The sequence below is a fragment of the Heteronotia binoei genome, chromosome 15 (assembly GCF_032191835.1).
Source record: "Heteronotia binoei isolate CCM8104 ecotype False Entrance Well chromosome 15, APGP_CSIRO_Hbin_v1, whole genome shotgun sequence".
Lineage (NCBI taxonomy): Eukaryota > Metazoa > Chordata > Lepidosauria > Squamata > Gekkonidae > Heteronotia > Heteronotia binoei.
Genome location: NC_083237.1, coordinates 1,561,965 through 1,589,763, shown reverse-complemented (window position 1 = coordinate 1,589,763; position 27,799 = coordinate 1,561,965). Strand labels below are relative to the sequence as shown.

The 27,799-nt window shown below is 52.4% G+C and overlaps 1 protein-coding gene across 2 annotated transcripts in view; it reads right to left on the bottom strand.

The window, feature by feature from the left end:
• Nucleotides 1–22,666, bottom strand: part of FXR2 (FMR1 autosomal homolog 2) — a 29,709-nt gene extending 7,043 nt beyond the window's left edge. For both annotated transcript variants that reach the window (XM_060255680.1, XM_060255681.1), the window contains exons 1-10: nt 22,327–22,666; nt 11,575–11,627; nt 8,010–8,103; nt 7,847–7,918; nt 7,119–7,267; nt 4,155–4,248; nt 1,520–1,636; nt 962–1,132; nt 590–668; nt 1–13 (exon numbers count right to left, since the gene is read on the bottom strand). The exon at nt 1–13 is cut by the window's left edge and continues 97 nt beyond it. In XM_060255680.1, the coding sequence (XP_060111663.1) occupies nt 1–13; nt 590–668; nt 962–1,132; nt 1,520–1,636; nt 4,155–4,248; nt 7,119–7,267; nt 7,847–7,918; nt 8,010–8,103; nt 11,575–11,627; nt 22,327–22,377 (893 nt within the window). In that variant the 5' untranslated portion in view covers nt 22,378–22,666. The remainder of the gene's footprint in view (nt 14–589; nt 669–961; nt 1,133–1,519; nt 1,637–4,154; nt 4,249–7,118; nt 7,268–7,846; nt 7,919–8,009; nt 8,104–11,574; nt 11,628–22,326) is intronic.
• Nucleotides 22,667–27,799: the final 5,133 nt, after the last annotated feature.

Sequence of the window (27,799 nt, the reverse complement as noted above, 5' to 3'; positions counted from 1 at the left end):
CCGATCACCTTCCCTGCAGCAGAATGAAAGCAAAAGATGATGATATTGGATTTATATCCCGCCCTCCGCCCTGAAGAGTCTCAGAGGGGACGGGAAGAAAAGCTGCCCCTGCACCATCACAACGGATCCGTCGATGCCAAGATCAGGCCGCCGCTTGCCTGGGGGCTCGTACTGCCCCACGGCACAGTTAACAGGAAGCCCCTCCTCATTTGCCCAGAAGGAAACTGTCCACTGCCAGGAAGGGGCGTGCCAAGCAAAAGAAACTGGGAGGCTGAGAGACGCCAGGATGGGGATGCAACGAAGCTAGAGGGACAGTTTCGCAGCACAAGCCCCTTGCCATCCTGCTTTCACACATTTCGGTTGCACCTTTCAGTCTAATGCAGCCCTAAACGCATCTGGAAGTTGCCTTCGAGACCAGCTCTGCCCCCGCCCCACCCCTGCTGGCCAGCCCCTCTCCAGTCCCACTGTGTCCTCAATAACCGCTCTCTCCCTGCCGCACTCACAAGCTAGGGCTGGCTTTTCGCTTCCACTGGGCAGCTTAGAGGCTTCAGCGTGTTTGTCTTGGGGCGGGAAACTTTCTGTCACTCACCCACAAGGTTCCGGGGGACCTGAACAGAGTCTTCGGAGAACTCCAGGAAGTTTCTGGCCTGCTTGCAGGCTTCCGGGGTCTAGAGAGGAGGAGCAGAAGGGTGAACACCTTCCTGTTCAACTGCTGCCTCTGCCAAGACTGCTCAGAGGTCCTCGTGGGGCACAGGGGGCCTGGCCACAGCCCTCTCTTCATCCCTGCTCCCTTCCAAGGAGTCGCTCGCCTCTGGATCTTTCCAGGCCCAAGAGGTTCACTTCCTCCTGCTCCAGCTGTCCAGCCCAGTCCCCAGGAAGGCTGGTTCTGCCTTAGGACCCAGACTCCACCCACCCACCCCATCTAGAGGAGGTCCCACTGAACTGCCCCCAAACCCCTCACCTCCCCATAGATGCGGAAGGTGCAGGTCTCCTCGTCCAACTCAATGGCGGTGACACCCAGCACCTTGCGAGCCTGCTGGATGTTGGCCCCGTGGGTGCCGATGGCCAGGCCCATCAGATCCTCGCGGACGGTGAACTCCTCCTGGAACGCTGAGGCCAGCTGCTTGCTTGTCTGGGGGGAGAGGCAGATGCACAGTGTGAATGGAGCGTCCCCCCCCCCCACACACACACACACAACCCACCAAGCCCGTGTGTTGGAGGGAGGGAAATTGACTAGCAGAACCTTAGAAGCAGCCATGAGCCTTTCCTCTCGCTCCCCAGGTGGCCAATGGGAGGCAAGCTGTCCTTACTGGACACCGAACGCACCAGTAGAGCGGTGAGAAAGAGGGGCTGCCTTGGCTGCTCGAGCCAGGATTGGAGGGACAGAGCACTGCCCTCCTGGTCTACCTCGGCATCTGGGAGACCTGCGGCTGCTCTTCAAAGTACTTTAACACTCTTCTCACACACACACACACACACCCCGCACCCTCCTGCTGCCCTGCGAGGGGCTCCCTGCTACCTCCAAGTGCTTGTTGGCTTCCTCGTTCCGGGACATCAGCATCAGCTTGGTCCGGATGCTGCGGAGATGCATGTCCCCCAACAGAGATGCTCTCTTGACGGTGGATTCGTTCGTGGACTGCGACAAAAGGACGGGCATCGGGAAACTGTCCCTCTCCTGGCCAGCAGAGAGAACACAGACTCCCCCCACCCACAAACCCACCCCGCCGGCTCTCAAGTGGCAGGTCGTGACAACTCTCTGGCAGGAGGGTCACAAAACCAGGGGAGAGGAGGCCCTGCTTTTACCTCGACATAACATGAGAAATGCCATGACACGTGGTCTAATATTGCTACATACGTTATGAAAAATAATATGGAATCTTAGAGTTGGAAGGGACCTCTAGGGTCATCTAGTCCAGCCCCCTGCACAATGCAGGAAACTCACAAACACCTCCCCCTACATTCACAGGATCTTCATCACTGTCAGATGGCCATCTAGCCTCTGTTTCAAAACCTCCAAGGAAGGAGAGCCCACCACCTCCCAAGGAGGAAGCCTGTTCCACTGAGGAACTGCTCTAATGGTCAGGAAGTTCTTCCTAATAGAATCCTAGAGTTGGATGGAACCTCCAGGGCTATCTAGTCCAACCCCCTGCACAAGGCAGGAAACTCACAGACATCTCCCCCTACATTCACAGGATCTTCATTGCTTTCAGAGGGCCATCTAGCCTGTTTCAAAACCTCCAAGGAAGGAGAGCCCACCACCTCCTGAGGAGGAAGCCTCTTCCACTGAGGAACTGCTCTAACGGTCAAGAATCCTAGAGTTGGAAGGGACCTCCAGAGTCACCTAGTCCAACCCCCTGCACAATGCAGGAAACTCAAACACCTCCCCCTAAATTCACAGGATCCTCATTGCTGTTAGATGGCCATCTAGCCTCCATTTAAAAACCTCCAAGGAAGGAGAGCCCACCACCTCCCAAGGAGGAAGCCTGTTCCACTGAGGAACCGCTCGAACGGTCAGGAAGTTCTTCCTAATGTTGAGCTGGAAACTCTTTTGATTTTCTTTCATCCCATCAGTTCTGGTCCTACCTTCCGGGGCCACAGAAAACAATTCCACACCATCCTCTATATGACAGCCCTCCAAGTCCTTGAAGATGGTGATCCTATCACCTCTCAGCCGCCTCCTCTCCAGGCTAAACATCCCCAGCTCCTTCAACCTTTCCTCATAGGACTTGGTCTCCAGACTCCTCACCATCTTCGTCACCCTCCTCTGGACCCGTTCCAGCTGGTCTATATCCTTCTTAAAATGTGGTGCCCAAAACTGAACGCAATACTCCAGGTGAGGTCTTACTAGAGCAGATTAAAGCGATACCATCTCATCACGTGATCTGGATACTATACTTCTGTTGATATAATTGCATTTGCCTTTTTAGCCACTGCATCACACTGTTGACTCATGTTCAGCGTATGATCCACTAAGACCCCTAGATCCTTTTTGCACAGACTGCTGCTAAGACATATGAACTTCTTCAATGCAATGTGGCAACATCCCTACGTTTCTCTTGGGAAGGGGGAAGCAGCATGGAGTCACTTTGAAAGCAGGCCCTGAAGGGTGTGATCCACCGCCACCCTCCTCAGCCTGACACTTACACCTGGTGGGGTCACTCCAAGGTGACCAGGCCCAACCGGGTGTGTGGGGGGGGCGGGGAACCAACAAGGCCCCAGCTCAAAGGTCTGTCAAGCAAGAGCTCAAAGAGCTAAAGGAGCAGTAATGAAAACGGGCAAACTGGAGACATCCTGTGTCAGGTTTCTGCCTGGTTTAAATAGGCTGTTCGTTTATCAAAATTAATTAATATACTGAAAAAAGCTCCTTGACAAAAGCTTGGTTGGTCTACACTAGAACAGGTAGATCTGAACACAGGAGCCTGCTATCTGATGAAGGGACCTTCTTGAAAACTCAGACCCCAAAGATCTTGCTAGACTCTTAAGTTTCTACTGGACTCAAATCTAGATACTGAAAAAAAGTAAATGAAAATCTTGAGGGAACAGTTGTTCTCAACTGTGAATGCGCATCTAGGAAGCAGAGATTGCTATCCTTAGCAATGAGAAAAGGATGGCCAAAAATGAGATGCTTGATATACGCAAGGAAAGGAAAGGTCCCCTGCGTAAGCACCAGTCGTTTCTGACTCTGGGGTGACGTTGCTTTCACAACGTTTTCAAGACGAACTTTTTACGGGGTGGTTTGCCATTGCCTTCCCGTCATCTACGCTTTCCCCCCAGCAAGCTGGGGACTCCTTTGACCGACCTCGGAAGGATGGAAGACTGAGTCAACCTTGGGCAGGCTACCTGAACCAGCTTCCGCCGGGATTGAACTTGAGCAGAGAATTCAGATCACAGTAGTGCTGCTTTACCACTCTGCGCCACGGGGCAAAGCCCCCTGGAATTTGGAGATTTTTTTTAAAAAGGTGTTAAAAGTTGAATTACCATATAAAGTGTGGACACTAGAGGGCAATGGAGAGCTAGTTTTCCTAGGTCAAGGTGGGGCGGGGGGATGGGGACCCTAGCAACCACCTTGCAGAACTGTTCTGCCAAAATTTCAGCCAGAGTTGCCTCCTCACCCTCTCCCACACAGTCTCCCCGGAAGAGGCAACGGTGCTTACAAGGATGACTAGTTCGCTGCTGGTGGAGCTGAGGAAGATGGAGTTTGCGCCCACGGCCTTCTTGAATTCCTTATGTACATTTTCATTCGAGCACCTGTTAGGGAGCAAGAGACGAGCCATTTTTTGGGATGCCCCAACTACCAGCACAGTCTCTGCCAAAGGGCTTGGAAGCCCATTTGGGAGGGGGCTGATGCTGCTCAGGGCAACTGTGTCCCGCCCCCCCCGCCCCGCCCACATAAAGCTTTCCTCCTTTCCTGGCCCCACTCCCCACCCCCGTCACAAGCCCTTCTTTCCAGGCTGCCGTCCTGCTGCAGGGACCGGCATGGAGGCATGCAGATTTGACACTTCCCGCCACTCCCGCACCTAAACCTAAGGGGGCATCCCATCTCCGCAATAAACACACACGTCACCAGTGAACGGTGAAATCAGCAGATGCAATAAAAGCAGTCGCCTCCCTGGTGGTGGGAAGTCCCCTCCAGCTGCGGCTGATTTCTGGCGTCCCCCCAGAGTGTCCGAGGCAAGAGACGCGCAGAGGTGGTTCTGCCCTCGCCTGCCTCTGGGTAGCACCCCTGGACTTCCTTCGGGGGTCTCTCATTCAAGCACTGGCCAGGGCCGGCTGCTGAGCTTCTGAGATCTGACGAGACTGAGCTAGCCTGGGCCCTCCAGGTCAGGACAGCAACCTTAATATCCCATAAAGATTCTTTGCACTAATATCAGTAAAAACCCACACCGTTTATTTTAGGCGCTGCAGCAGAAACAAGAGGCTACACAGACGTGTGCCTGGGTTTTCAGCAGACTCCTCCAGAAAAGCCAGCTTGGCACCAAAGTGCGACGAGTTGAGGGACGATGACAGCGGAGGGCTCTAGAGCAGGGCACCCCCAACCCTCTTGAGCCTGTGGGCACCTTTGGAATTCTGACACATGGGGGTAGTCACAACCACATGGCTGAAGTAAGAGGCAGGGACGGAGGTTACACGTCAGTCTAGCAGTAACTCCTCAGCATTTCAGGCAGAAGTGCTGTTTAACAGGATGCCTTTTAAAATAAGCATATTTTCTTGCATTTGCACATCTGATCTTCAGCCATGCTGTGAAGACCCTTGTGCTGTGGCAGCAGTAACTGCTAAAGCAATTTTTAAAAACCTGCACAGCCAATCAAATCTCCAGTGGCCAATCAGAAACCCCCGCTGGTCAAAAGTCCCTCCCGGCCACACCCACTTTGTCCAGATTCGTGGTAAGAAATTAAAAAGGAAGGGAAGGAAAAACAATGGTTGATCTACTATCAAATCATGACCAGGTTAAAGAAAAAAAAATAGGAGAAATAAAAGATTTGAAGACAGTTCTACGATCCAAAGGATGAATTTATAAATTATTGATCCAATATAATGCTGAGGAAGAACAAGTGAAAACATGTATGGTTAAATGGATGCAAACCTTTGGTGAAGAAATAGCATTTCAGTGTTGGGAAAATTTATGGACAAAGGGCATCAATTCACAGCCTGTCAAGCATTAAGAGAAAACTGGTGTAAGATGATTTACCAATGGTACGTTACTCCAAAGGATATCGAAAAGATGGGTAAGAATTACAAAAGGACTTGTTGGAAATGTAAAGCTGCAGTTGGCAATTTTTGCCACATGTGATGGACCTCCACAGCAACAAAGAGTGATTGGAAAGACAGGCACGCTGAAATTTTTTTAAAAAAATAAAAGTTAAAAATGAAATTTCTGATGAAACCTGAGATAACGTTATTGGGAATCCTACCAGACAATGAGGAGAGAATTTCACTAGACTTATTCAGATATAAGCTTAAGGTGGCCAGAGTGATGCTTGCAATGAAATGGAAGACAGGTGAGTGAGTGCCAAACCACAGAGACCTGAAAAGAAAAACTAGCTTGAATATGTGGCAAAGGCAAAATGAACAAGCTGAGCAAACAAAAGACCAACTGAAGAGTCCCAGCAGAAATGGCAAGCCTATTATTCATACTTTGGGAATAACTAAGATGTTGGATATAACATGGAGATTTTTGGATCTATTTGTATTATTGGTTAGGGGGAATATTTAGTATAAATCTAGTTTTTCTATTTAATAGTTTGTTTTTTAGCCAATATAATTTGCAAGATCTATAAAATTAAATATGGCCATGCCTATGTTTAGATTAAAATAAAGGCTTGAAACTAATATTAAAAGATGTAACGTCCTCTAATTCTTTACTGCATGTTTCTGAAGTACTCTTGAAGTAGCTTGCCTATTTCTTTTGATGACAGTATAATTAGTGTAATCACAGCATATAGTATCATCTATGATTTTAAATTAATCAGCTAAAACAGTCAAACACCAACTGATGTAGTCTAATTAAGACTGTGAGTGAGAAAATATTTTTGAATGCCACGATTGTTTCCACACTATATGCTCTCATACTTGAAATATGTATGTTTATTAATATTTTCAATCGTCCTTGTGTGTAAAAAATTAAGATATTTTTCTTGAATTTGTTTCCCTTTTTACCCTTTTTTCCTTCTGTATCCCTATATTTTTAAATACACACACACACATTTTTTAAAAAGGTGTCCATGGGGCCCTGACTTGGATAGCCCAGGCAAGCCTGATGCTGTCAAATCTCAGAAGCTAAGAAGGGCTGACCCTGGCAAGTACTTGGATGAGAGACCTCCTTGGAATACCAAGACCGGGAGGCAGAGGCAGGCTGTATCAAGTCGCTTCTCTGAACATCCTCCATGCCCCAGTAGGGGTCACAAGAAGTCACCATGACTTCCAGGCACGCACGCACATACGCACACACACAAATACTTCTTTTGGGACCCCTGTTCTAGGGAGAAGCTTAGCTGATGGGACAGGCTCACAGGGGAGCAAGCCCCTGCCTCAATTCCAGCTGCAAGTCTGGTGGATCTGGCAGGCAGTTCACACCCCCCACACATTAATCCAGAAGTGTAAGGTCTGCCAATGCTCACGCTTCCTTGAGATCCTCCGGTACTGTGATGGTAAATTTGAAAAAGCTGCCTTTCGTGGCCACTTGGCTGGGGTTGACGGGCCGCAGTCTCTCCAGGGTGATGATTTCGTTGTAGATGGCGTCACAAGCAGCATATTCTATGACGTAGAACTACAAGAGAAAGCAGGATGGAGGAAACTGTGACGGCGAGCGGGGGATGGACAAGCAGGCGGAGGGAGAAGAAGACCAGGAGCACCTTCGGGAAGCAAACACTGTGGGCCCCTCTGCCTTCATGAAGGCAACATCCATGCTGAACTGTACTGGGGCCAGAGACCAATCTCCTCAAATGTCAGATTCTCCTCTTGCTCCAACCTGTGCACTGCACAGTGCAGAATTCAGTCTGAGAGGGTGTTTCTGCCAAGTAAGTCACACTGCTTGCATCAAGGGGAACCTTCAGAGTAATTTGCCCCCCTTACAGTGGGCAGCTGGGCTCGCTTGAGTGATCTGAAACGCTCTGCAGTTGGCCGCTGCAGGATCCCACTTGTTACCACCACTCCTTGGCCTGCAACTCCCCAGACTAGATAGCATATCGGGATCTGCAAGCATCGCTGCCCTGTGCGAATGGTGGCCAGAGAGACTAGGGTGTCATGCTCTGCTTAAGAGAGGAAGAACACAAGTTTGCTTCCTGCAGAGTGAGCCAGGGAAGATCTGGGGTGGAGGGAGGGAGGGGGAGCAAGCCACAAGACTCACGTCTCCTTTCATCATGCGGACTCTGGCCAGCCACCAGCCGCACGGCTCGTGCTCATTGGCTCGGGAATACACCTACAGAGACAGCGAAAGAGAGCAGAGCAGTCAGCCGGAGCCAGCCCAACAGCTGCCTCTCCCCGCCCCTCCCAAGGCAGACCTTGCTTACCTCCACCTCGTCCCCTTCTGAAATCTCTTTGCTGAACTCCAGGGGTGGAGGCAGCCGCACGTCACCAAAGGGGATTTGCCTTTCGGGCTGCCAGCTGGAAGGAGGTACACAGAGTTACTCCTGATAACAACGAGACCGCGTGAGAACACGGCGGGCGCTGCTGAAGAAGGGGCACGCCTGAGAAGCCAGCAGGCAGGAACAGCTGCTTTGTGTTTAGGCTCTACCCCACCTGCTCAGGAGACCTTCAGCTTCGCCCAGGACTCAGCAGCATTCAGCCTGCTGGAAAGAGTCTGTCTGAGCTCACCACGGCTGGCGTGACTCAGGCCTGTCAGAGGTTCAAGACGTGGGTCACGCAGGTGCGCGTACCAACTGCCTTGAAGCTTGCATTTTTGTTTCCAGACCTACAGGAAACTGGAAGCACACAGAAGAGCCTGGCCTTGTAAGAAGCCTGGAGGCAAACGTTAGGACCTTCCCAAGACCCTGGACAGCCACCGCCACTGAGGAGGCCGTACTGACACTGACGGGCCAGGAGTCTGATTCAGCGGAAAGCAGCCGTGCACGTGTGTGTGTTCAAGAGGCAGGCCAGAACCACGTCAAGCTGGTCTGCTGGACCCCAAGCTATTTGGCCACCCAAGACTGCATTTTCAGCTAGGACAGAACACTCTGCGTTACAGGAAACAGAGGAGAGGGGAAAGTCTTCAACGTAACTCTTCTTGCCTGTGCCAGCACAGATCTGTAGCTGATCACTGTCACGAGAAGCAGTTTGTCTATTTAGAAAAGAAGAAGAGACTGGATTTATACCCCGCCCTTCACTACCGGAAGGAGTCTCAGAGCAGCTTTCAATCTCCTTCCCTTCTTCTCCCCACAACAGACAGGTGGAGCTGAGAGAGTTCTGCAGAAACTGCTTGAGGAACAGCTCTGCGTTTAAGACTTTTCCCTCTCCTGTGTTTTCTGTGACATGAGTATTGTGACTGGCTCAAGGTCACTCCAGCAGGTGTATGTGGAGGAGTGGGGGAATGAAACCTGGTTCTTCCCAGAGAAGAGCCCGCACACTTCACCACTACACCAAACTGGCTCAGTCTTGCCTGCTCTGTCTGGCAGAGGCTCTGCAGGACCTCAAAGCAGAGAATGGTCCTTCCCAACAACTTCTGCTCTTTCTCTGAAAAACTGGAATGCACTTTGGTGCAGGCAAAGCAGGAGCTCCTGCAGGCAGCCAGAGTCCCATAAGAACATAAGAGAAGCCATGTTGGATCAGGCCAACGGCCCATCCACTCCAACACTGTGTCACATAAGAACATAAGAGAAGCCATGTTGGATCAGGCCAGTGGCCCATCCAGTCCAACACTCTGTGTCACATAAGAACATAAGAGAAGCCCTGTTGAATCAGGCCAATGGCCCATCCACTCCAACACTCTGGGTCACACACACACACTGATGGACCTGTGCTCCATATTTTTATCTAACCCCCTCTTGAAGCTGGCTATGCTTGTGGCCGCCACCACCTCCTGTGGCATGTTAATCACCCTTTGGGTGAAGAAGTACTTCCTTTTATCCGTTTTAACCTGTCTGCTCAGCAATTTCATCGAATGCCCACGTCCCATCTGCTCTCAGTTCCACTCACTAGAGGGGAAGCTGCTCTAGGGATTCCTTTCAGAGGGGAAAAACTATTCTCCAGCTCTGAATACAAATTGAAAAGCAATGCCCTCCCCAGACATTTGGGATAGGGAAGTTTAATGGCCAATGCCTGAACTTACTCTCAGCCTCAGAATCAAGGATAAAAAAATGGTCATTCCCGTTTCAGTTGACTAAGAATACTATTGGATGGATGCTCACAGCTTTCCGGAACTGCAGGGTCCAGAAGGTGCCTGCAGTCCTCGAGAGGCAGTGCCTGCGAGCCAGGCAAGGGAACTGACGCCAGCCCTCTTCCTCAAAGAGCTGACTTGGAGAGGGGGGGATCTCCAGAGTTCGACGGAGCCTTGTGAGTGGAGTCCTGGCTCCCGCTGGCCAGAGAAGGGCTCAGGGAACTGACCAAGGTGCTGCACGGCAGCCTCCAGGGCAGCCAGAGCACTGGCAAGGGAGCAGGCTGGCCGGCCGGCACAGCTGCAGGAGGGCTCCCCGTGAACAGGGCACAGACTCTGGCAGCTGCTGGGGGGCAGGGAGGGGGAATTCTAGCACAGCCAGCACCTGCTCAGGCCAGGGACGGGGCCGACCCACAAGCCTGTCCCCTGAAGCTCCGGGGCCACAGGATGGTGGTTTGGCTGCGCTGGCAGGAGGCCAGGACAGCTTTCCTTCCACAGCTGCTGCCCCGGCTTCCCTGGTGCCTCAGCTGCGGAGGAAGGGCCTTCTCAAGCAGCTCATTAACAAATCCAAAAAACCCTCCCCTTCGCTGACTTGTCAATTCAGGATTTTGAGCCAGGCCATTCCTCTTGCCCCCAAATGCAACATTTAAAAAATGCTACTCATAGGTCCAAGCTATCTGCCATGAGGGAAGACAGGTGGCTGATGTACACTCTTAACTACTGGGGTAGAGTGAATTCTGACCTCTTCCCCCTCCCCAGCAGGGAGAAGGGGAGAGCAGTGGATAGGAGAGCCGTTAGATGCAGCCCCCACTGAGAACCCGGACTGGCAGTTCCATTTCCCCTCACGCCCCACCCCAAGGCACGACTAAGGAAAGGAAGAACAAGGAAAAACCTTTTGACCAGGACAAAAGAGCCATTCTTGTTTGGCTCCCGGCAGCTAGACCAAGGAGGAGGAACCTGCGGGGATCCGTGGAAGTTATTCCGGCTACAAGAACATTCCAGCTGGCGGCAGGAAGTGCACAGGGAGATAACCTGGCCAGGACAACAGATGGGGCTCAGCTGCCCTGTTTGGATCAGCCCCACCTGCTGTTGAATCAAGGCCAGCCCCACAGCTGCAGACATAAAGGAGGAGGGTGAAGATGATGGTCAGGAGGGCAGGCACCCGGCAGGGCTTCCCTCAAGCTGAAGGGAACAGCCAGAGCCGACTTGTTTGAGCGGCCGGGGAACAGCCAGCATTCTGCACGAGGGGAAGGGGACCTGGCAAGTGGCAGGAGCTGAAAGAAGAACAGAGGCTCCAGCCCCTGGGCCCCTACTCATCCAGCTCCTACAACAGTCAGGCAAAAGTTAGGAATATTAACTTAGAAGGGGGAAAGGGAACCAGGGAACTGGTATACAGCTGTGAACTCTTGGAGTTCCGAATGTTCCAAACTAACAGGCGCCAGCCTCTGCTTTCAAAGAGCCAGCCTCAAACAGAAGGGGCTGCAAGCTTCCTGGATACCACACAACTTGTGAGATACTTCCTATTGTGCTCCAGAGACCTTGCGGGGGTTTAAGTGCCGGGGAGGGGGGGCTGCACCAGGACATCCGGGCTCTGCCACAGCAAATGCACACTTGAACAGCCGTTGCTACTTATTCCAGAGGCTCTCTGAAAGCAAGCCTCCCAGGCTCTGCCCTAAATGGCAAGGGGCTCATGCCTCCCTTCACCTCCAAGCACTAGGTGACTACAGGTAGAGCACTAGCTGGCCACCTCCTCGGCAGGTACTCACTTGTTCTCGAAGGATATTGTGACTGAATCTTCATGAACATCTTTAACAAAACCCTGCAGAGGAAGGAACAGACAAAAGCCATCAGTTCTTAAGAACATAAGAGAAGCCGCGCACACACACACACACACATATATATACACACTGTGGCTAATAGCCACTGATGGACCTCTGCTCCATATTTTTATCTAACCCCCTCTTGAAGCTGGCTATGCTTGTGGCCGCGAATTCTACATGTTAATCACCCTTTGGGTGAAGAAGGACTTCCTTTTATCCATTTTAACCCGACTGCTCAGCAATTTCATCGAATGCCCACGAGTTCTTGTATTGTGAGAAAGCGAGAAGAGAACTTCTTTCTCTACTTTCTTCATCCCATGCATAATCTTGTAAACCTCTATCATGTCACCCCGCAGTTGACGTTTCTCCAAGCAAAAGAGCCCCAAGCGTTTTAACCTTTCTTCATAGGGAAAGTGTTCCAAACCTTGAATCATTCTAGTTGCCCTTTTCTGCACTTTTCCCAATGCTATAATATCCTTTTTGAGGTGCGGTGACCAGAATTGCACACAGTATTCCAAATGAGACGGCACCATCGATTTATACAGGGGCATTATACAAGCTCATTAAAACCATGGACAGCAACTGGCCAAAGGACCACCTGAGGCCAATGGCAAACAACCCCACTGCACCCCCAGGAGGACGAAGTAGCTGGCACCCCATCTCAAACAGTGCTGTGGAGGACAGACCCAGAGCAAAATGTAGAGCGGTGGATGCCCCTGGGTGTTTGACAGAACCAGCACAGGCACAACTGGACCTGAACACCCGGAAGAATCCTAGAGATACTGGGCCAGAGGACTGGTTCATCCAAGTTTGAGACCTCCTCCGCCACCACAGGACCAGGTGCACTCAGAGGCAGGGGGCAACTGCCAAGAAGACAACACAAGTTCAAAACAGCAGTCCTTCCTCTCTCAGGTGAAGACTTCCAGGAAGCACACTCCCTCCTCACATCCTCCGTGTCTTATCTGCCATTTAAAAAGTGTTCCCTGCCAGACCAACCAACCAGTGGGCTGCGGTTTTCCTTAGAGCTAGCTCACGCAGAGCACCTTACAGGTGCACCCCAAGTGCTCTCCCTCGGAAGCAGTTTCCTCAGCGCTAGACTTGTTTTGCTCCCGTAGCAGAAGAGCATCAGCCACTTCTTCCAGTCCAAGAAAGAACGGCAGCACAGCACCACCTTGCCCATTGCATTGCCAAGCTGAACACAAGAGAAGCCATGTTGGATCAGGCCAATGGCCCATCCAGTCCAATAGTCTGCGTCACATAAGAACATAAGAGAAGCCATGTTGGATCAGGCCAGTGGCCCATCCAGTCCAACACTCTGTGTCACATAAGAACATAAGAGAAGCCATGTTGGATCAGGCCAATGGCCCATCCAGTCCAGCACTCTGAGTCACATAAGAACATAAGAGAAGCCATGTTGGATCAGGCCAGTGGCCCATCCAGTCCAACACTCTGTGTCACATAAGAACATAAGAGAAGCCATGTTGGATCAGGCCAATGGCCCATCCAGTCCAGCACTCTGAGTCACATAAGAACATAAGAGAAGCCATGTTCGATCAGGCCAGTGGCCCATCCAGTCCAACACTCTGTGTCACATAAGAACATAAGAGAAGCCATGTTGGATTAGGCCAATGGCCCATCCAATCCAACACTCTGTGTCACATAAGAGAAGCCATGTTGGATCAAGCCAATGGTCCATCCAGTCCAACACTCTGTGTCACATAAGAACACAAGAGAAGCCATGTTGGATCAGGCCAGTGGCCCATCCAAACCAACACTCTGGGTCACATAAGAACATAAGAGAAGCAATGTTGGATCAGGCCAATGGCCCCTCCAGTCCAACACTCTGTGTCACATAAGAGAAGCCATGTTGGATCAGGCCAGTGGCCCATCCAGCCCAACACTCTGGGTCACATAGGAACATAAGAGAAGCCATGTTGGATCAGGCCAATGGCCCATCCAGTCCATCACTCTGTGTCACATAAGAACATAAAAGAAGCCATGTTGGATCAGGCCAGTGGCCCATCCAGTCCAACATTCTGTGTCATATAAGGACAAAAGAGAAGCCATGTTGGATCAGGCCAATGGCCCCTCCGGTCCAACACTCTGTGTCACATAAGAACATAAGAGAAGCCATGTTGGACCAGGCCAGTGGCCCATCCAGCCCAACACTCTGGGTCACATAAGAACAGAAGAGAAGCCCTGTTGGATCAGGCCAATGGCCCCTCCAGTCCAACACTCTGTGTCATATAAGGACAAAAGAGAAGCCATGTTGGATCAGGCCAAAGGCCCATCTAGTCCAACACTCTGTGTCACATAAGAAAAGCCCTGTTGGATCAGGCCAATGGCCCATCCAGTCCAACACTCTGTGTCACATAAGAACATAAGAGAAGCCCTGTTGGATTAGGCTAATGGCCCATCCAGTCCAACACTCTGTGTCACAGAAGAACATAAGAGAAGCCATGTTGGATCAGGCCAAAGGCCCATCCAGTCCAACACTCTGTGTCACATAAGAACATAAGAGAAGTCATGTTGGATCAGGCCAATGGCCCATCCAGTCCAACACTCTGTGTCACATAGGAACTTAAGAGAAACCATGTTGGATCAGGCCAGTGGCCCATCCAGGCCAACACTCTGTGTCATAGAAGGACAAAAGAGAAGCAATGTTGGATCAGGCCAATGGCCCATCCAGTCAACACTCTGTGTCACATAAGAACATAAGAGAAGCTATGTTGGATCAGGCCAGTGGCCCATCCAGTCCAACACTCTGTGTCACATAAGAACATAAGAGAAGCCATGTTGGATCAGGCCAAAGGCCCATCCAGTCCAACACTCTGTGTCACAGAAGAACATAAGAGAAGCCATGTTGAATCAGGCCAATGGCCCATCCAGTCCAACACTCTGTGTCACATAAGAACATAAGAGAAGCCATGTTGGATCAGGCCAGTGGCCCATCCAGTCCAACACTCTGTGTCACATAAGAACAGAAGAGAAGCCATGTTGGATCAGGCCAGTGGCCCATCCAGTCCAACACTCTGTGTCACATAAGAACAGAAGAGAAGCCATGTTGGATCAGTCCAATGGCCCACCCAGTCCAACACTCTGTGTCACATAGGAACTTAAGAGAAACCATGCTGGATCAGGCCAGTGGCCCATCCAGTCCAACACTCTGTGTCACATAAGAACATAAGAGAAGCCATGTTGGATCAGGCCAGTGGCCCATCCAATCCAATACTGTGTCACACAGTGGCCAAAACCCCCCCCCCAGCACCAGGTGTCATCAATCTGAAGCAAGGTGGGGCTCCTTGCGCAGACTGAAGGGTCAGGAATCGACAGAGTCAGAGCTCTGGCTACTTCGCAGTGCACCCCATTTATTTATTTAATTTATATCCCACCCTCCCCACCAAAGGCAGGCTCAGGGCGGCTCACAAACCAAGGGTTGACACAAACATGACCAGTGTTCCCCCTAAGCTGAGTTAGCGTGAGCTAGCTCACAGATTTTCAGCCTCCAGCTCACAGATTTTTGTCTTAGCTCAGGAAGGGAGACCCCAGAGCACACTAATTGATGCAACAGATCACAACTTTAATGCTAGTTAGTCACAAAGTAGAATTTTTGCTCACAGGACTCTGCAAGCTTAGAGGGAACTCGGCACATGACATAAATGCAAGTGGGCACACGCGTCTCACCGGGGACAACTTTTGGGAGTGCTGGCAAAGAGGGATCAGAGAATAACCAGTTAGAAACTGCAGTGAGGATCAGCTCAGAGAATCAACATTCATAACCGCAGGTAGCATTTGAGAGTGCTGTGTGTGCGGGAGGGGTTCCGTGCTGCTTGGCGCAAGCAAGTCCTGCACAGATCTGCAATGCATTGTTGTAACCACCTTGCCCAAAGGATGAAGGGGCTGCACAGCCCATGTCTCTACGGTACGGCCATTTCTGGCCACATTCATGGCCGGAGAGAGCCACGCCTCCCTACCCTTCACAAGGTTGCCAGCGCTGGGCTTCAGCCAGTGGCACTGCCAGGGGAAGAGGGGCAGCTGCAGGGTGACCCACCCCAGAGGGAGGAAAAGGCTGGAAGACACAAATGTGCCCAGAGTTCAGAACGTGACGAGCCCAGGGCAGAATGTCCCACATGTCCAGAAGGGGTGCCCAGAGGAACAGCTGCTCCTGGGGGGAAGAAGCCAGCTGCCCACTTCTCTTGCCGGCCCTGCCCCCTTCCACCATAAGCTGCCTCTCGGTTGGGTGTGCTGCAAAAGCTGCAAGGGAGAGAGAATGCCGCCCCCCGCCCACGCCCCCGGAGCTCTCTGCGGCTGGAGGAAGGCACTCTGGCTGGCCACCCCCTTTTCACAACACTGGGGATCTTGCCTGCACTGCCTGAGCACTCTGACGCAGCCTGAATTTTGCCTCCATCCCGTCAACCAAAGCAGACAGAGCACGCCAACTTCAAAACCCTCCATGTCCCTCATCTCCTACAAAGGTTACAAGCAGGGCTGAGTACTGCCAAAGGCCGGACTCTGCCCCACACCCCATCCACAGGAACGGACCGTGCAGTAAGTTAATATTTCAGCAACCCAGAGGGTGGCAGAGAAGCACCCCCCTGCAAGGCCTCCAAAGCTGTGTTAACACGAGTGGAATGAAAGCCCCTGAGAGGCTCTGTCAATACCTCCTACCCCCCCCCCCCCCGAGCCCTCTCCCAAAGCCCACAGGGCTGGAAGCTGCCCCCTTTCAAGCACTGCCGTGCCCAAGGCTAAATGTGTCTCTGGGCTCGGCAGCAAAGAGCGTCTCATTTATCATTCATTCAGCACAGACTACATCAGCGCCTTCTTCGTTCCGCTCGGCCAGCACACAGGGACATTTATATCTCCTGGTTCCCCGCCTCAAAGCTGCCCTATCTGCCCCCCTGGCTTCTACTGCCGGTGCTAAAATAAAACTGCTGTGTGTGATCTTTGCCGTGCTCAAGAGTTTCAAGCCCAGCTCCGGTTCACTCGCGGCCCACAGGTGCGGGACCCAGGAATCCAGAACTGCTCATTTCTCTCACAGGGCCTCACCATACAAACTAGCTCCACGTAAGCTCTTGCGTAATACACAGAGCTTTTTGAAACACACACACAATATTGTTCCGATAACACCAGCAGGTAATGTGCATTCACAGCTCTTCCTAAGCACGTGGAAAGAGAAACATTTCTGGCTCCTGAGTATTTTAAACCCCATCCCTCTGGCCCACTGCTTGAGACGCACTCCAGATCGAGTAGAGCAGTTGCCACACTCCGCTCGAATGATCCAGCGATTGGACTATCTGACTGAGACCCGGATTCTAAACCTCACTCGGCTATGAAGCTAGCTGAGAGGCCTCAAGCCACTTCCTCCCTCCCTCGCGCTCACCTCCTTCACAAGGCTGTGAGAAACAGAACAAGAGGAAGGGGAGAACCAAACATCCCTCCCTCCGGGCTTCTTGGGAGGAAAACTAGGATAAAAAAAAAGATGTAGAGCAGGGGTGTCGAACTCATAAGGGCCGGATCTGACATAAATGAGACCTTGTTTGGCCGGGCCATGTCAGGCCAGCCTATCTAAGATTAGGTAGCAGAGATATAAGCTTTATAAAGGACACAGAAAAACACAATTAAAGATTTTTTTTAAAAAAATATCCTAAATCATGCTTAAAACATTAGCACATGTTGGTCTTAAAGGTCCTGTCTTTGTATCTCTCCCTTGGGATCCAGGGAACCGGGCAAAGGAAGCTCTGGCTGTTTCCTTCTTTCCCCAGGGGACGAGGGGGAGGAGCCTCAGCCAATTGAAGGGAGAGAGGCTTGGCTCAGTAGCTCTGCTGTGTGATTGAAAGAGCCTGGAAAAACAAGCTCTGCCTCCCCCCCCTCTCCGGGAGACACCTCAGCCAATGGAGAAAATAGAAGTTTTGCTCTGTAGCTCCTGTGCGATTGAGCAAGCCTGGCAAAGCAAGCTCTGATGCAGAAGGAAGCAAGAGAGAGAGAGAAGGAAGCAGGCAACAGCCAGTTCCTCGAGGGCCTGATAGAATCCCTCCGGGGGCCTGATTTGGCCCCTGGACTGCATTTTTGACACCCCTGAGTGTGACGATAACCAGAATCATAGAGTTGGAAGGGACCTCTAGGGTCATCTAGTCCACCCCCCTGCACAATGCAAGAAACTCACAAAGCCCTCCCCCTAAAATCACAGGATCTTCATTGCTGTCAGATGGCCACCTAGCCTCTGTTTCAAAACCTCCAAGAAAGGAGAGCCCATCACCTCCCGAGGAGGAAGCCTGTTTCACTGAGGAATCGCTCTAACGGTCATGAAGTTCTTCCTAATGTTGAGCCAGAAACTCTTTTGATTTAATATGAACCCACTGGTTCTGGTCCTACCTTCTGGGGCCACAGAAAACAATTCCGCACCATCCTCTATAGGACAGCCCTTGAAGATGGTGATCATATCACCCCTCAGACGCCTCCTCTCCAGGCTAAACATACCCACTCACAAGGCCAGTTGCCACTAATGTGATAAACTCTTGCAAGACGACCAAATCTGATTCCTTTACATCACACAGTTAACCCCTTTCTCATTAAATCCCTGGAAAACACAAATGCAACCAACTCAAGGTGGGCGGTGGGGTGGGAAATCCACCCCGGAGCTATCGCCTGCCATCCAGAAGAGATTCTACATGGAACTCAACAGCCTGAAACTTGCAGGAGTAAGCTTTTTTAAAATTCCCAGAAAATATTTTTAAGGCTAAAAACAAAAAAACCCACCACACGCAAAATGAATAGACTGATGTCTGATACGGAGGAGGCCAGAGACGACATTGCAGCGGGCAAAGCAAAAGGGGCAGCTCCACCTGGAAGTCTGCATATTCCTCCTCTGGAATGCAGCTAGAGGCCACCACCTCTCTCTCACACACAAGTAAACTCACGGCTAAGCCAGAGTGGCATTCGCCCTTTTGCCCAACCTATTTCCCTGCAAATTTTCTGGAGCCTGTTAAGCACTTGTACTCCAGGGTAGATGAAGGGAGGTGGTATGGAGACAAGGAGCCAGAGGAAAGGGTTTCAGGAGCATGGAATCTTCAGTAAGGCAGACCAGAGAGACTGCTGCATGGATACAGGTACGCGTCTGAACCTTTAACAACCTGGGGAAATCCAAAGTTCTGGAGCCTACAGAACCAGGTTTGTGTTCTTCCCCTAGCACAACACTGGCACTGGCATTAAACCACTGTTCGTTCCTGCCTTCATTACTCGGGCTTATTCTTTGCGGGGCACACAACGTGTGTGGGGAGGGGGCGTGTCTCTGGTGGTGACACTTTGAACATATGAACATATGAAGCTGCCTTATACTGAATCAGACCTCTGGTCCATCAAAGTCAGTATTGTCTTCTCAGACTGGCAGCAGCTCTCCAGGGTCTCAAGCTGAGGCTTTTTCACACCTATTTGCCTGGACCCCTTTTTTGGAGATGCCAGGGATTGAACCTGGGACCTTCTGCTTCCCAAGCAGATGCTCTACCACTGAGCCACCGTCCCTCCCCAAACTTTTGTTTGGAAGGATGGGTTATAATGTCTAAGTGTCGTTTCACAGGGAAGCCATGCTGGTCTGCAGTAGATCAGCTAGATTTGAGTGCAGTGGCACCTAAGCAGACCAGCAAGGTTTTCACAGTAGAAGCTTTTGAGAGGCAAAGTGACATATCTGATGAAGGGAGCTTTGCCTCTCAAATGTTTATAGATGCTGAAAACCCACGGTGCTTCTAGACTCCAATCTAGACGTTTAAGCACAAATTATTTCATAAGAAGCCGGTGAAGAAGCCGCATGCAAAGAGGCCGAAAATACCTTGCTCTATGCAAAGAGCCAAGATTAGCCTTCAGAGGCTTCTGTCCCCTTGATTCATGGCCATCCTCATGGAAGGTACTGGCTGGTGTGACTCCATTCTGAGGTCGGAGGGCCAAAATTAGCCATCAAAAACAATACCCTGCATCCCTACCTCGAGGCTTAGGTCAGGTTACCAAATTCCCCCAAGCTTACCCAGGGAGCCGTCTGCTCTCCCTGACGCACACTTGTCTGCTACAGCAGCACAGAAGACGTTCATGAACGCAATCCCTCCGCGAACAACCCACCCAAGTTTTACGGAATTCAGAATCTTACACGCCCTTGGGATCCCTTCTGACATTTCCACTGACCCCCCCAGGTATCTGAGGCAGACGCTTTCCCACTGTTCTCTTAACTACCACCATGAACAAAGCACGTTTCATCCTGCTGTGCTGAGGGGCATTCCTAACAACGCAGAATGATCCTCCATTCCTGACCTCCTGCCAGAATGTCAAGAGTGAGGGGAGAATCCGCAGTGTCCAAAACTGTAAAATAGGAGCTGCCTAGTCAATCAGCTTTAGAGGTCCTTGTTGTCAGGAGCGCTGATGGAGACACCAAAAGTTCTCTAGGAAAACAAGGTCCTGCCACAACTAAGTGGTGGAGGAATGTGCAACCAAGTCACAGCTAACTTATGGCAATCCCTCAGGGGGGTTTCAAGGCAGGAAGTGGCTTTCCATTGCCTCCCTCTGCATAGCGACCCTGGATTTCCTGTGGTCTCCCGTCCAAATACTAACCAGGGCCAGCCTTCTTTAGCTTTCCAGATCAGGCTAGCCTGGACCACAATAAGCTCTCTGAAGGGGAAATCTGTTGTGTTCAACAGAGCAGGTAGGAAGTAACAAACTATGGAGTCGGGGTCAAGTCTCAGCTCAACTCAAGACACACTGGACAGGTCTGTGTAATCGGAGTGATTCTGGGCCAGTCATTCACCCTCCGCCTCACTTACCTCGCAGGGTCGTGATGCGAAAAGGATGGGATCACCACATCCACGTACAGTTAACTCAAACTCATCAAAGAAAGAGCGGAATATACATGTGACCATCTGTCACTTGAAAGACTCAAACACAACCTCTCAGTATTCGGCAGAAACTGCAAAATATCTGTCTTTGGGCTTCAGAAGGGCAACTCAGGCGGAAGTGTCCGGAAGACACAGGCCTCCCCAGCAGGAGTTAAAGCTGCACTAGAGAGCTAGAATGCAGAAGGAACATGTGTCTCCGCCAATCAAGGCACTAACAGATACGGTTACAAGGCTTAGCATCCTCCACTCACTTCCTTACACAATAAAGGAACACTAAACTCAATCGTGCTGAGATATATTTATCTCCACCTGCTGGGTGGGCACTGAGTAATGGAGCTCACCGCATTCTGAGGTACTTCGTTGAAGGGAGAATGCCTTACCAGGAACAGCAGGTTTCAGAATGCAAAGATGTGGGGGGAAGGGGAGATGAGGGAGGCTTCAGATTAAAAGCAACACCGTTATCTTTGGATCTGGGAAGAAGAACCTGAACTCAAACGATGAGCTTCCATCAGCACACTCAGCATCACTACCCTGCCAATTAAGCTCTAAGACGGGAATACAGGCCTAGTCCTTACAAAGGCATAGCATGACCAATGCCCCGCCCCACAGAAGCTCACTGACAGAGGGGAGGCCCAGAGCACTCTACTCCCCGCATGCAGGACATCTCAACCCACCACCAAGACCCAACCCCCATGGGAGAAGAGCTACTAAACCAGAGTGTACCCCTCCCCCCGCGCTCCCTCTTAGGGTTTAGTCATCCAGCTAACCCAGCTTCCTTCCTCTCCTGGGAACTTCACCACCTGTTTAGAGATCCAAAAGATATTATTTCGTTCACCAAGTCTTGGGATCAGCTGGAGCAGCCTCAGGAGTGAGGTCCCCACCCTCTCCACCCATGCCAGGCCTTGACAATCCCTTCCCTCTCCTCAGACCCCCCACAAGCTCCCTCCGGTCAGGCTTCCTTGAAACCCCCACCCCACCCCACCCCAATACAGCCCACAAACTACAACTGAGGCTCAGCACCACACCCAGGAACCTGCTACCCTCAACAGCACCAAAGTGCAACCCTCCCACCCGTTCGCCTGGGAACATGTCAAGTCATTCCCCGCCCAGGACCCAACACCCCTCTTCCCATGCAAAGCCACCCCCCCGAACTGTCTCCCAGTAGGGGATACCAGCCCCCTCCCCCCTCCAGCTGCTCTTCCTCCTCCCCGGGCGCCCCTGGCCAGGGCAGCCCCCTCCCCACCCAGCTTCAGCCTCCTCCTCCGGTGGGGCAGCAGCCTGACCCCCTCCCAGGCTCCTCGTCCCCCTTCCTCCTTCTCCTTGGGTGCCCCCGGCCAGGGCAGCCCCCTCCCCACCCAGCTCCAGCCTCCTCTTTCTCCTCCAGCGGGGCAGCCGCCCAACCCCCTCCCAGGGTCCTCACCCCCCCCTTCCTCCTCCTCCTTGGGTGACCCCGGCCAGGGCAGCCCCCTCCCCACCCAGCTCTCCTCCCCACCCAGCTCCAGCTTCCTTTCTCCTCCAGTGGGGCAGCCGCCCGACCCCCTCCCAGGCTCCTCGTCCCCCTTCCTCCTCCTCGGGCGCCCCCGGCCAGGGCAGCCCCCTCCCCACCCATCCCCAGCCTACTTTCTCCTCCAGCGGGGCAGCCGCCCGCCCCCTTCCCAGGCTCCTTGTGCCCCTTCCTCCTCCTTGGGTGACCCCAGCTAGGGCAGCCCCCTCCCCACCCATCTCCATCCTCCTTTCTCCTCCCGCGGGGCAGCCGCCCTCCCCCTCCCGGTCCCCCAGGCAACCCGCCGGCCCCGCCCCCGGTCGCCATGGCAACCCCGTTCACCTTGTAGAAGGCCCCGTTGGAGCCCCGCACTTCCACCGGCAGCCCCTCCATGGGCCCCGCCGCTGCCGCAGGCGACGGGGGGGCGGGGGCGACGGGGGGCGGCGGGGGCGACGGGGCGGCGGCCGCCACCGAGGGCGGGGAAGAGCCGCCGCCGCCACCGCTCCGCGCTGGGGTCTCCGCCGCCGCCGCCGGTGGGGGGATGGGGGCGGGGCGGGGCCCGGCCTCCTCCGGCTCCGCCACCGTGACCAGCCCAGCCGCGGCCTGGCGCGGCCCGGCCCACTCCGCTCGCCTGGCGCGCTGCTCCTGCCCGCCCGCCCGCCCGCCTTCCTTCCCCCACCCGCGGCCGGCGCCAGGAGACCTCCCCTCACACAGCGCGCACACCCCCCCTCACTGCCGTGCGTGCGTGCGTGCGCGCTGCGCCGGCGGAGGGGAGGGGAGGGGAGGGGCCTGCGTCTCGAGCGCGGGGCCACGCCCGCCGCCCCCTCCGCTCTCCTCCCGGCCAATAGGCGGGCGGGCTCGCGCCCAAGGCTCGGCGCGATTGGAGCTAAAGAAACAGCGCCCGCCTCCCCCGGCCCCTTCGCTTCTCGCGCTTTCTTTTCTCTCCTCCCTTCCTGACGACCAATGGGAAGAAAAATAGGGATTCCCCGTCTAGCCAATCGTAGCTCGTCTTTCTTCACCAATCCGAACCCCCCCTTTGCTTCTTCTTGTCCAATCATGACGGCGTTCTGGCTTCCTACGACCAATCCTGAGGCGACTTTGTCGACCCCCCCCCCGCGCGTAACACAGATCCTTCCCCCTAACTGCTTTGAAAGGGATATGGAACCGGAAGCCTTTTTCTTTCCCGTCTTGTGGAAAGTATTTCCGAGCTGAGCATCAAGCAAGGAAAAGTTTTATATTTATTACAGCTGCCGTGTCATAGCATTACAATATAGTTTACAGTATTGTACATATCGCAATATTGACATGCAGCCATTTGATTTGCTTTTTTCTATACGTAAGGATGTAGAAATGTAATTTGTAGAACGGCATGTTAAAATAACTATAATAACACAACTTTTTTAAAAAAATATTTCCGTAACGTCTTCGCAGCGTCTCAGGACCCTTCATCCGCTAAAGGTCGGGCGGGGACGCCTCGCTAACCTGCGCGACGGGGCCACGCCCAGCCCACCTTGATAGGGCTAGCCGAAACATTAAGCCCGCCCCCTCACTCTTGACTGGCTAAGCTTTCACGTCAATCGACAGGGCCGTTAAGGGGGTGGGAGCTTGGTCTGCTTTGAACCTCTCTTCCTTTGGCTCCGCCCACATTCCTCAGTGGGCGAGTAAGAAGCCCGCCTTCTTCGATTCGTTACTCTTCAATGTCTGTCACGAGAGCCCCGCGAGTCTGCCCCGCCCCTTTCCCTTCCCCCTTCGCCTCAATGAAGCTTCCTGGAGTCTGAGGGGAAAAGGACGTTATAACTTAATTCTGCCTGTTATTGTACCAAATAAATCAGTATATGTTCTCGACTGAAGCAGACACATTTCAGAGATGAACCTGAATTATTCTAAACCACAAACTGCGGCTATTATTATAATTAAACCAAACTAACCAGAATATTTTCCTCAGCGCTTTTGCTGGACTGAAGTAGACAGATTCCAGATTATGAGCCTAATTTTTGTCTGTACGAATTTACCTTCAGATGGCGTCTGTTACAAGAATCTAGTTTTTAAAAATCGCTGTGTGGTCAAAAGCACTGAGGTCGGAAGAACCCAAACGCTGCGTCCGCCAACATGGCAGCTGAACGGCCATTCCTGATCCATGGAATCGTAGAGCTGGAAGGGACCATAGAGGCCATCTAGTCAACCCGCTGCCCGATGAAGGAACAGCTTAGAGCATCGCTGACCAGTGTTTGCCCAGCTGCTGCTTAAAGATTGCCAATGAGGGAGCTCAACCTCTCCCTTCATAGCTGATTCCACAGTTGAACAAAACTTATTGCAAAAAGGTTTTTCCTAATATCCAGCCAGTACCTTCCTGCCCATAAGCCCATGATTGCAAGTCCTCTCCTCTGAAGAAGAAGATTTGCAGATTTATACCCCACCCTTCTCTCTGAATCAGAGACTCAGAGCGGCTTACAATCTCCTAGATCTTCTCCCCCCACAACAGACACCCTGTGAGGTGGGTGGGGCTGAGAGGGCTCTCACAGCAGCTGCCCTTTCAAGGACGACCTCTGCCAGAGCTACAGCTGACCCAAGGCCATTCCAGCAGCTGCAAGTGGAGGAGTGGGGAATCAAACCTGGTTCTCCCAGATAAGAAGAAGACTGTAGATTTATACCCCACCCTTCTCTCTGAACCAGAATCTCAGAGCAGCTTACAATCTCCTTTATCTTCTTCCCCCACAACAGACACCCTGTGAGGTGGGTGGGGCTGAGAGGGCTCTCACAGCAGCTGCCCTTTCAAGGACAACCTCTGCCAGAGCTATGGCTGACCCAAGGCCATTCCAGCAGCTGCAAGTGGAGGAGTGGGGAATCGAACCCAGTTCTCCCAGATAAGAGTCCGCACACACTTAACCACTACACCAAACTGTTCCTGCCAACAGGAACAGCTCCCTGCCCTCCTCTAAGGGACAGCCCTCCAAAGACTTCAAGAGAGCCATCATGTCCCCTCTTAACCTCCTCCAGACTCCAGGATGCTGTGTCTCTGTTGATACACCTAAAGATCTCAGGAAAGGACAAGCCAATTAAGTTGAATGGACACCCCTGCCCGCCATCTCACAGCCTTTCAGGCCTTGCATTCAGCCTGCTGCGCTATGAATCCCTGGTTTTGACAGACATTTCATCTTGTATATTGATGCTCCAGGTCCAGGGCTGGCAGATGTGGCCTTAGTGGCAGAGCCAGTAACAGCTCCAAAGGAGTGGCATTTCTCCTTTCAGTGGCCATGTCTATCAGCTGTTCGGGGGACCGGAAGGAAAGTCCAGAGAATGTTGTGGCCAAGGGCTTTCCTATGCCTTCTCTTGGGTTATCATGGGACTCAGCTGCCAGGCAATTCCTGGGCCTCTGTGACTTTAGAAGAAGGCCTTGGGTTGTGCCAGGAGGACATTGCCTGGGCAGAGCAGGGATGTCAGATGTAGAGCTCTGGACCTGCTGGAATGGCCTTGGGTCAGCCATAGCTCTGGCAGAGGTTGTCCTTGAAAGGGCAGCTGCTGTGAGAGTCCTCTCAGCCCCACCCACCTCACAGGGTGTCTGTTGTGGGGGGAGAAGATCTAGGAGATTGTAAGCCACTCTGAGTCTCTGATTCAGAGAGAAGGGTGGGGTATAAACCTGCTCTCTTACAGCCTGTGGAGAGGCCTGGTCACAGACAGAAGAGAAAAAGAAGATGATGAAGAAGAAGAAAATGATGATATTGGATCACTCCAAATCTCAGAGTCTCAAAGTGACTCACAATCTCCTTTATCTTCCTCCCTCACAACAGACACCCTGTGAGGTGGGTGGGGCTGAGAGGGCTCTCACAGCAGCTGCCCTTTCAAGGACAGCCTCTGCCAGAGCTATGGCTGACCCAAGGCCATTCCAGCAGGTGCAAGTGGAGGAGTGGGGAATCAAACCCGGTTCTCCCAGATAAGAGTCCGCACACTTCACCACTACACCAGAAGAGGACTCAAGGTGACTGTCACCCCCCCTTCACCAAATCCTGAGGCTACTGGGACCTCCTGCAAAGGAGATGGAGGGCACCCAGGCCCAGAGCTCTACATCTGACATCCCTGCTCTGCCATGGAACCTGGTGGGTGGAACCCTCCCTTTCTAACATCACTTGATGGGCACTTGGAAAGGTATTGGCAGGCTTCATTGGCACCACGCTGGGGGGTCTCTGCATTAGATATGAGAGGAATGAACATCGGAAGTTCACATTGTGGCTTCAGTGAAGTGCCAAGCTTCAATGGAAAGTGGAGTGGAGTAGTACAGATTTGGGGGGAGGGGTTGAGAGTCAGGGTCCTCCCAGAGCAGAATGGTACGTGGAAGTGTTGATAGGAATTGAGCCTCTGGATTATCTGTCTTTGGTCTGCCCTAAGGGCAGGAACGGTGGCTCAGTGGCAGAGCATCTGCTTGATAAGCAGAAGATCCCAGGTTCAATCCCTGGCATCTCCAACTAAAAAGGGTCTAAGCAGAAGATCCCAGGTTCAATCCCTGGCATCTCCAACTAAAAAGGGTCCAGGCAAGTAGGCATGAAAAACCTCAGCTTGAGACCCGGGAGAGCCGCTGCCAGTCTGAATAGACAAGACTGACTAGGATGGACCGAGGGTCTGATTCAGTAGAAGGCAGTTTCATATGTTCATATATATTCATTTGAACCTAGTTTTAAGAGGGGGACAGTGGCTGAGTGGTAGAGCATGTGCTTGGTAAGCAGAAGGTCCCGGATTCAATCCCCGGCATCTCCAACTAAAAAAGGTCCAGGCAAGTAGATATGAAAAAACTCAGCTTGAGACCCTGGAGAGCTGCTGCCAGTCTGAGCAGACAAGACTGACTTTGAGGGACCCAGGGGGGGGTCTGATTCAGTAGAAGGCAGCTTCATACGTTCAAGTTCATGGGGTGCTCCAGTTGTCTGCGGCTCAAGGCAGCGTCTGGCTGTAAGACCTCCTCCCAAAGCTGGGTCTTGGAGGCTTGTTGGCAGAGAGAGTCACGCCAATGGGCACGTGAAGATGGGTGCCTCCCTCTGACCTTCTTGTTGGCCGACAACTTGCCCCTGCATTGTTCCTTCTTACTGTAAAAACTCTTTATGGCTTTCCCCTAAACACCAGCCATAAATCAGAGGGCGTTTTAGGTAATGGGGCACGGTGCCCACAGACAAGAATGCGGCGACTTCCACGCTGTCCTCCCCACCCGCACTCTGAGATTCCTGATTTTCGAGCAACCTTTACTGAAGGCCACTACACTCATTTAGCCCTCGTGGCAGATCAAGTGTGTATTTGGGAGCAGGTGGAGGTGGGGGAGAGATGGGGACCAAACGCGCATTCAAGATGAACCAGTGCCCAGCACAAGCTGCGGATGAATGTGCCCCTCTCTCTCCAGCTTCCACCTAGGGTTACCACCCCCAGGCTGGGAAATTCCTGGATATTTGGGGGTGGAGCCTAGGGAAGGGAAGGGGATGGAGCTCAGTGGGTACATGGTCATAAAGTCCACCTTCCAATGAGGCCATTTCTTCTTGGAGATCTGTTGCGATTCCAGAAGATCTCCAGGGCCCAGCTGGAGGTTGGCAAACCTTGACAGGTCCATGCATGCCCCAGACAACAGACACTGAGCACCTGGGCAAAGAAGTGAGCCATGAACTCACCAGGGATCGGTCAGCCACTGAATCTGGGGAATCCTCCTGATTAGGCGTTCGGTGCTGTTCCTTCCTGTTGATGGGCCGTTGGCCTGATCCAACATGGCTTCTCTTATGTTCTTATGTTCCACTAAACCCCAAGATCCCTTGCTGCTGGGGGACCATCCATTCGGGATCAGCTC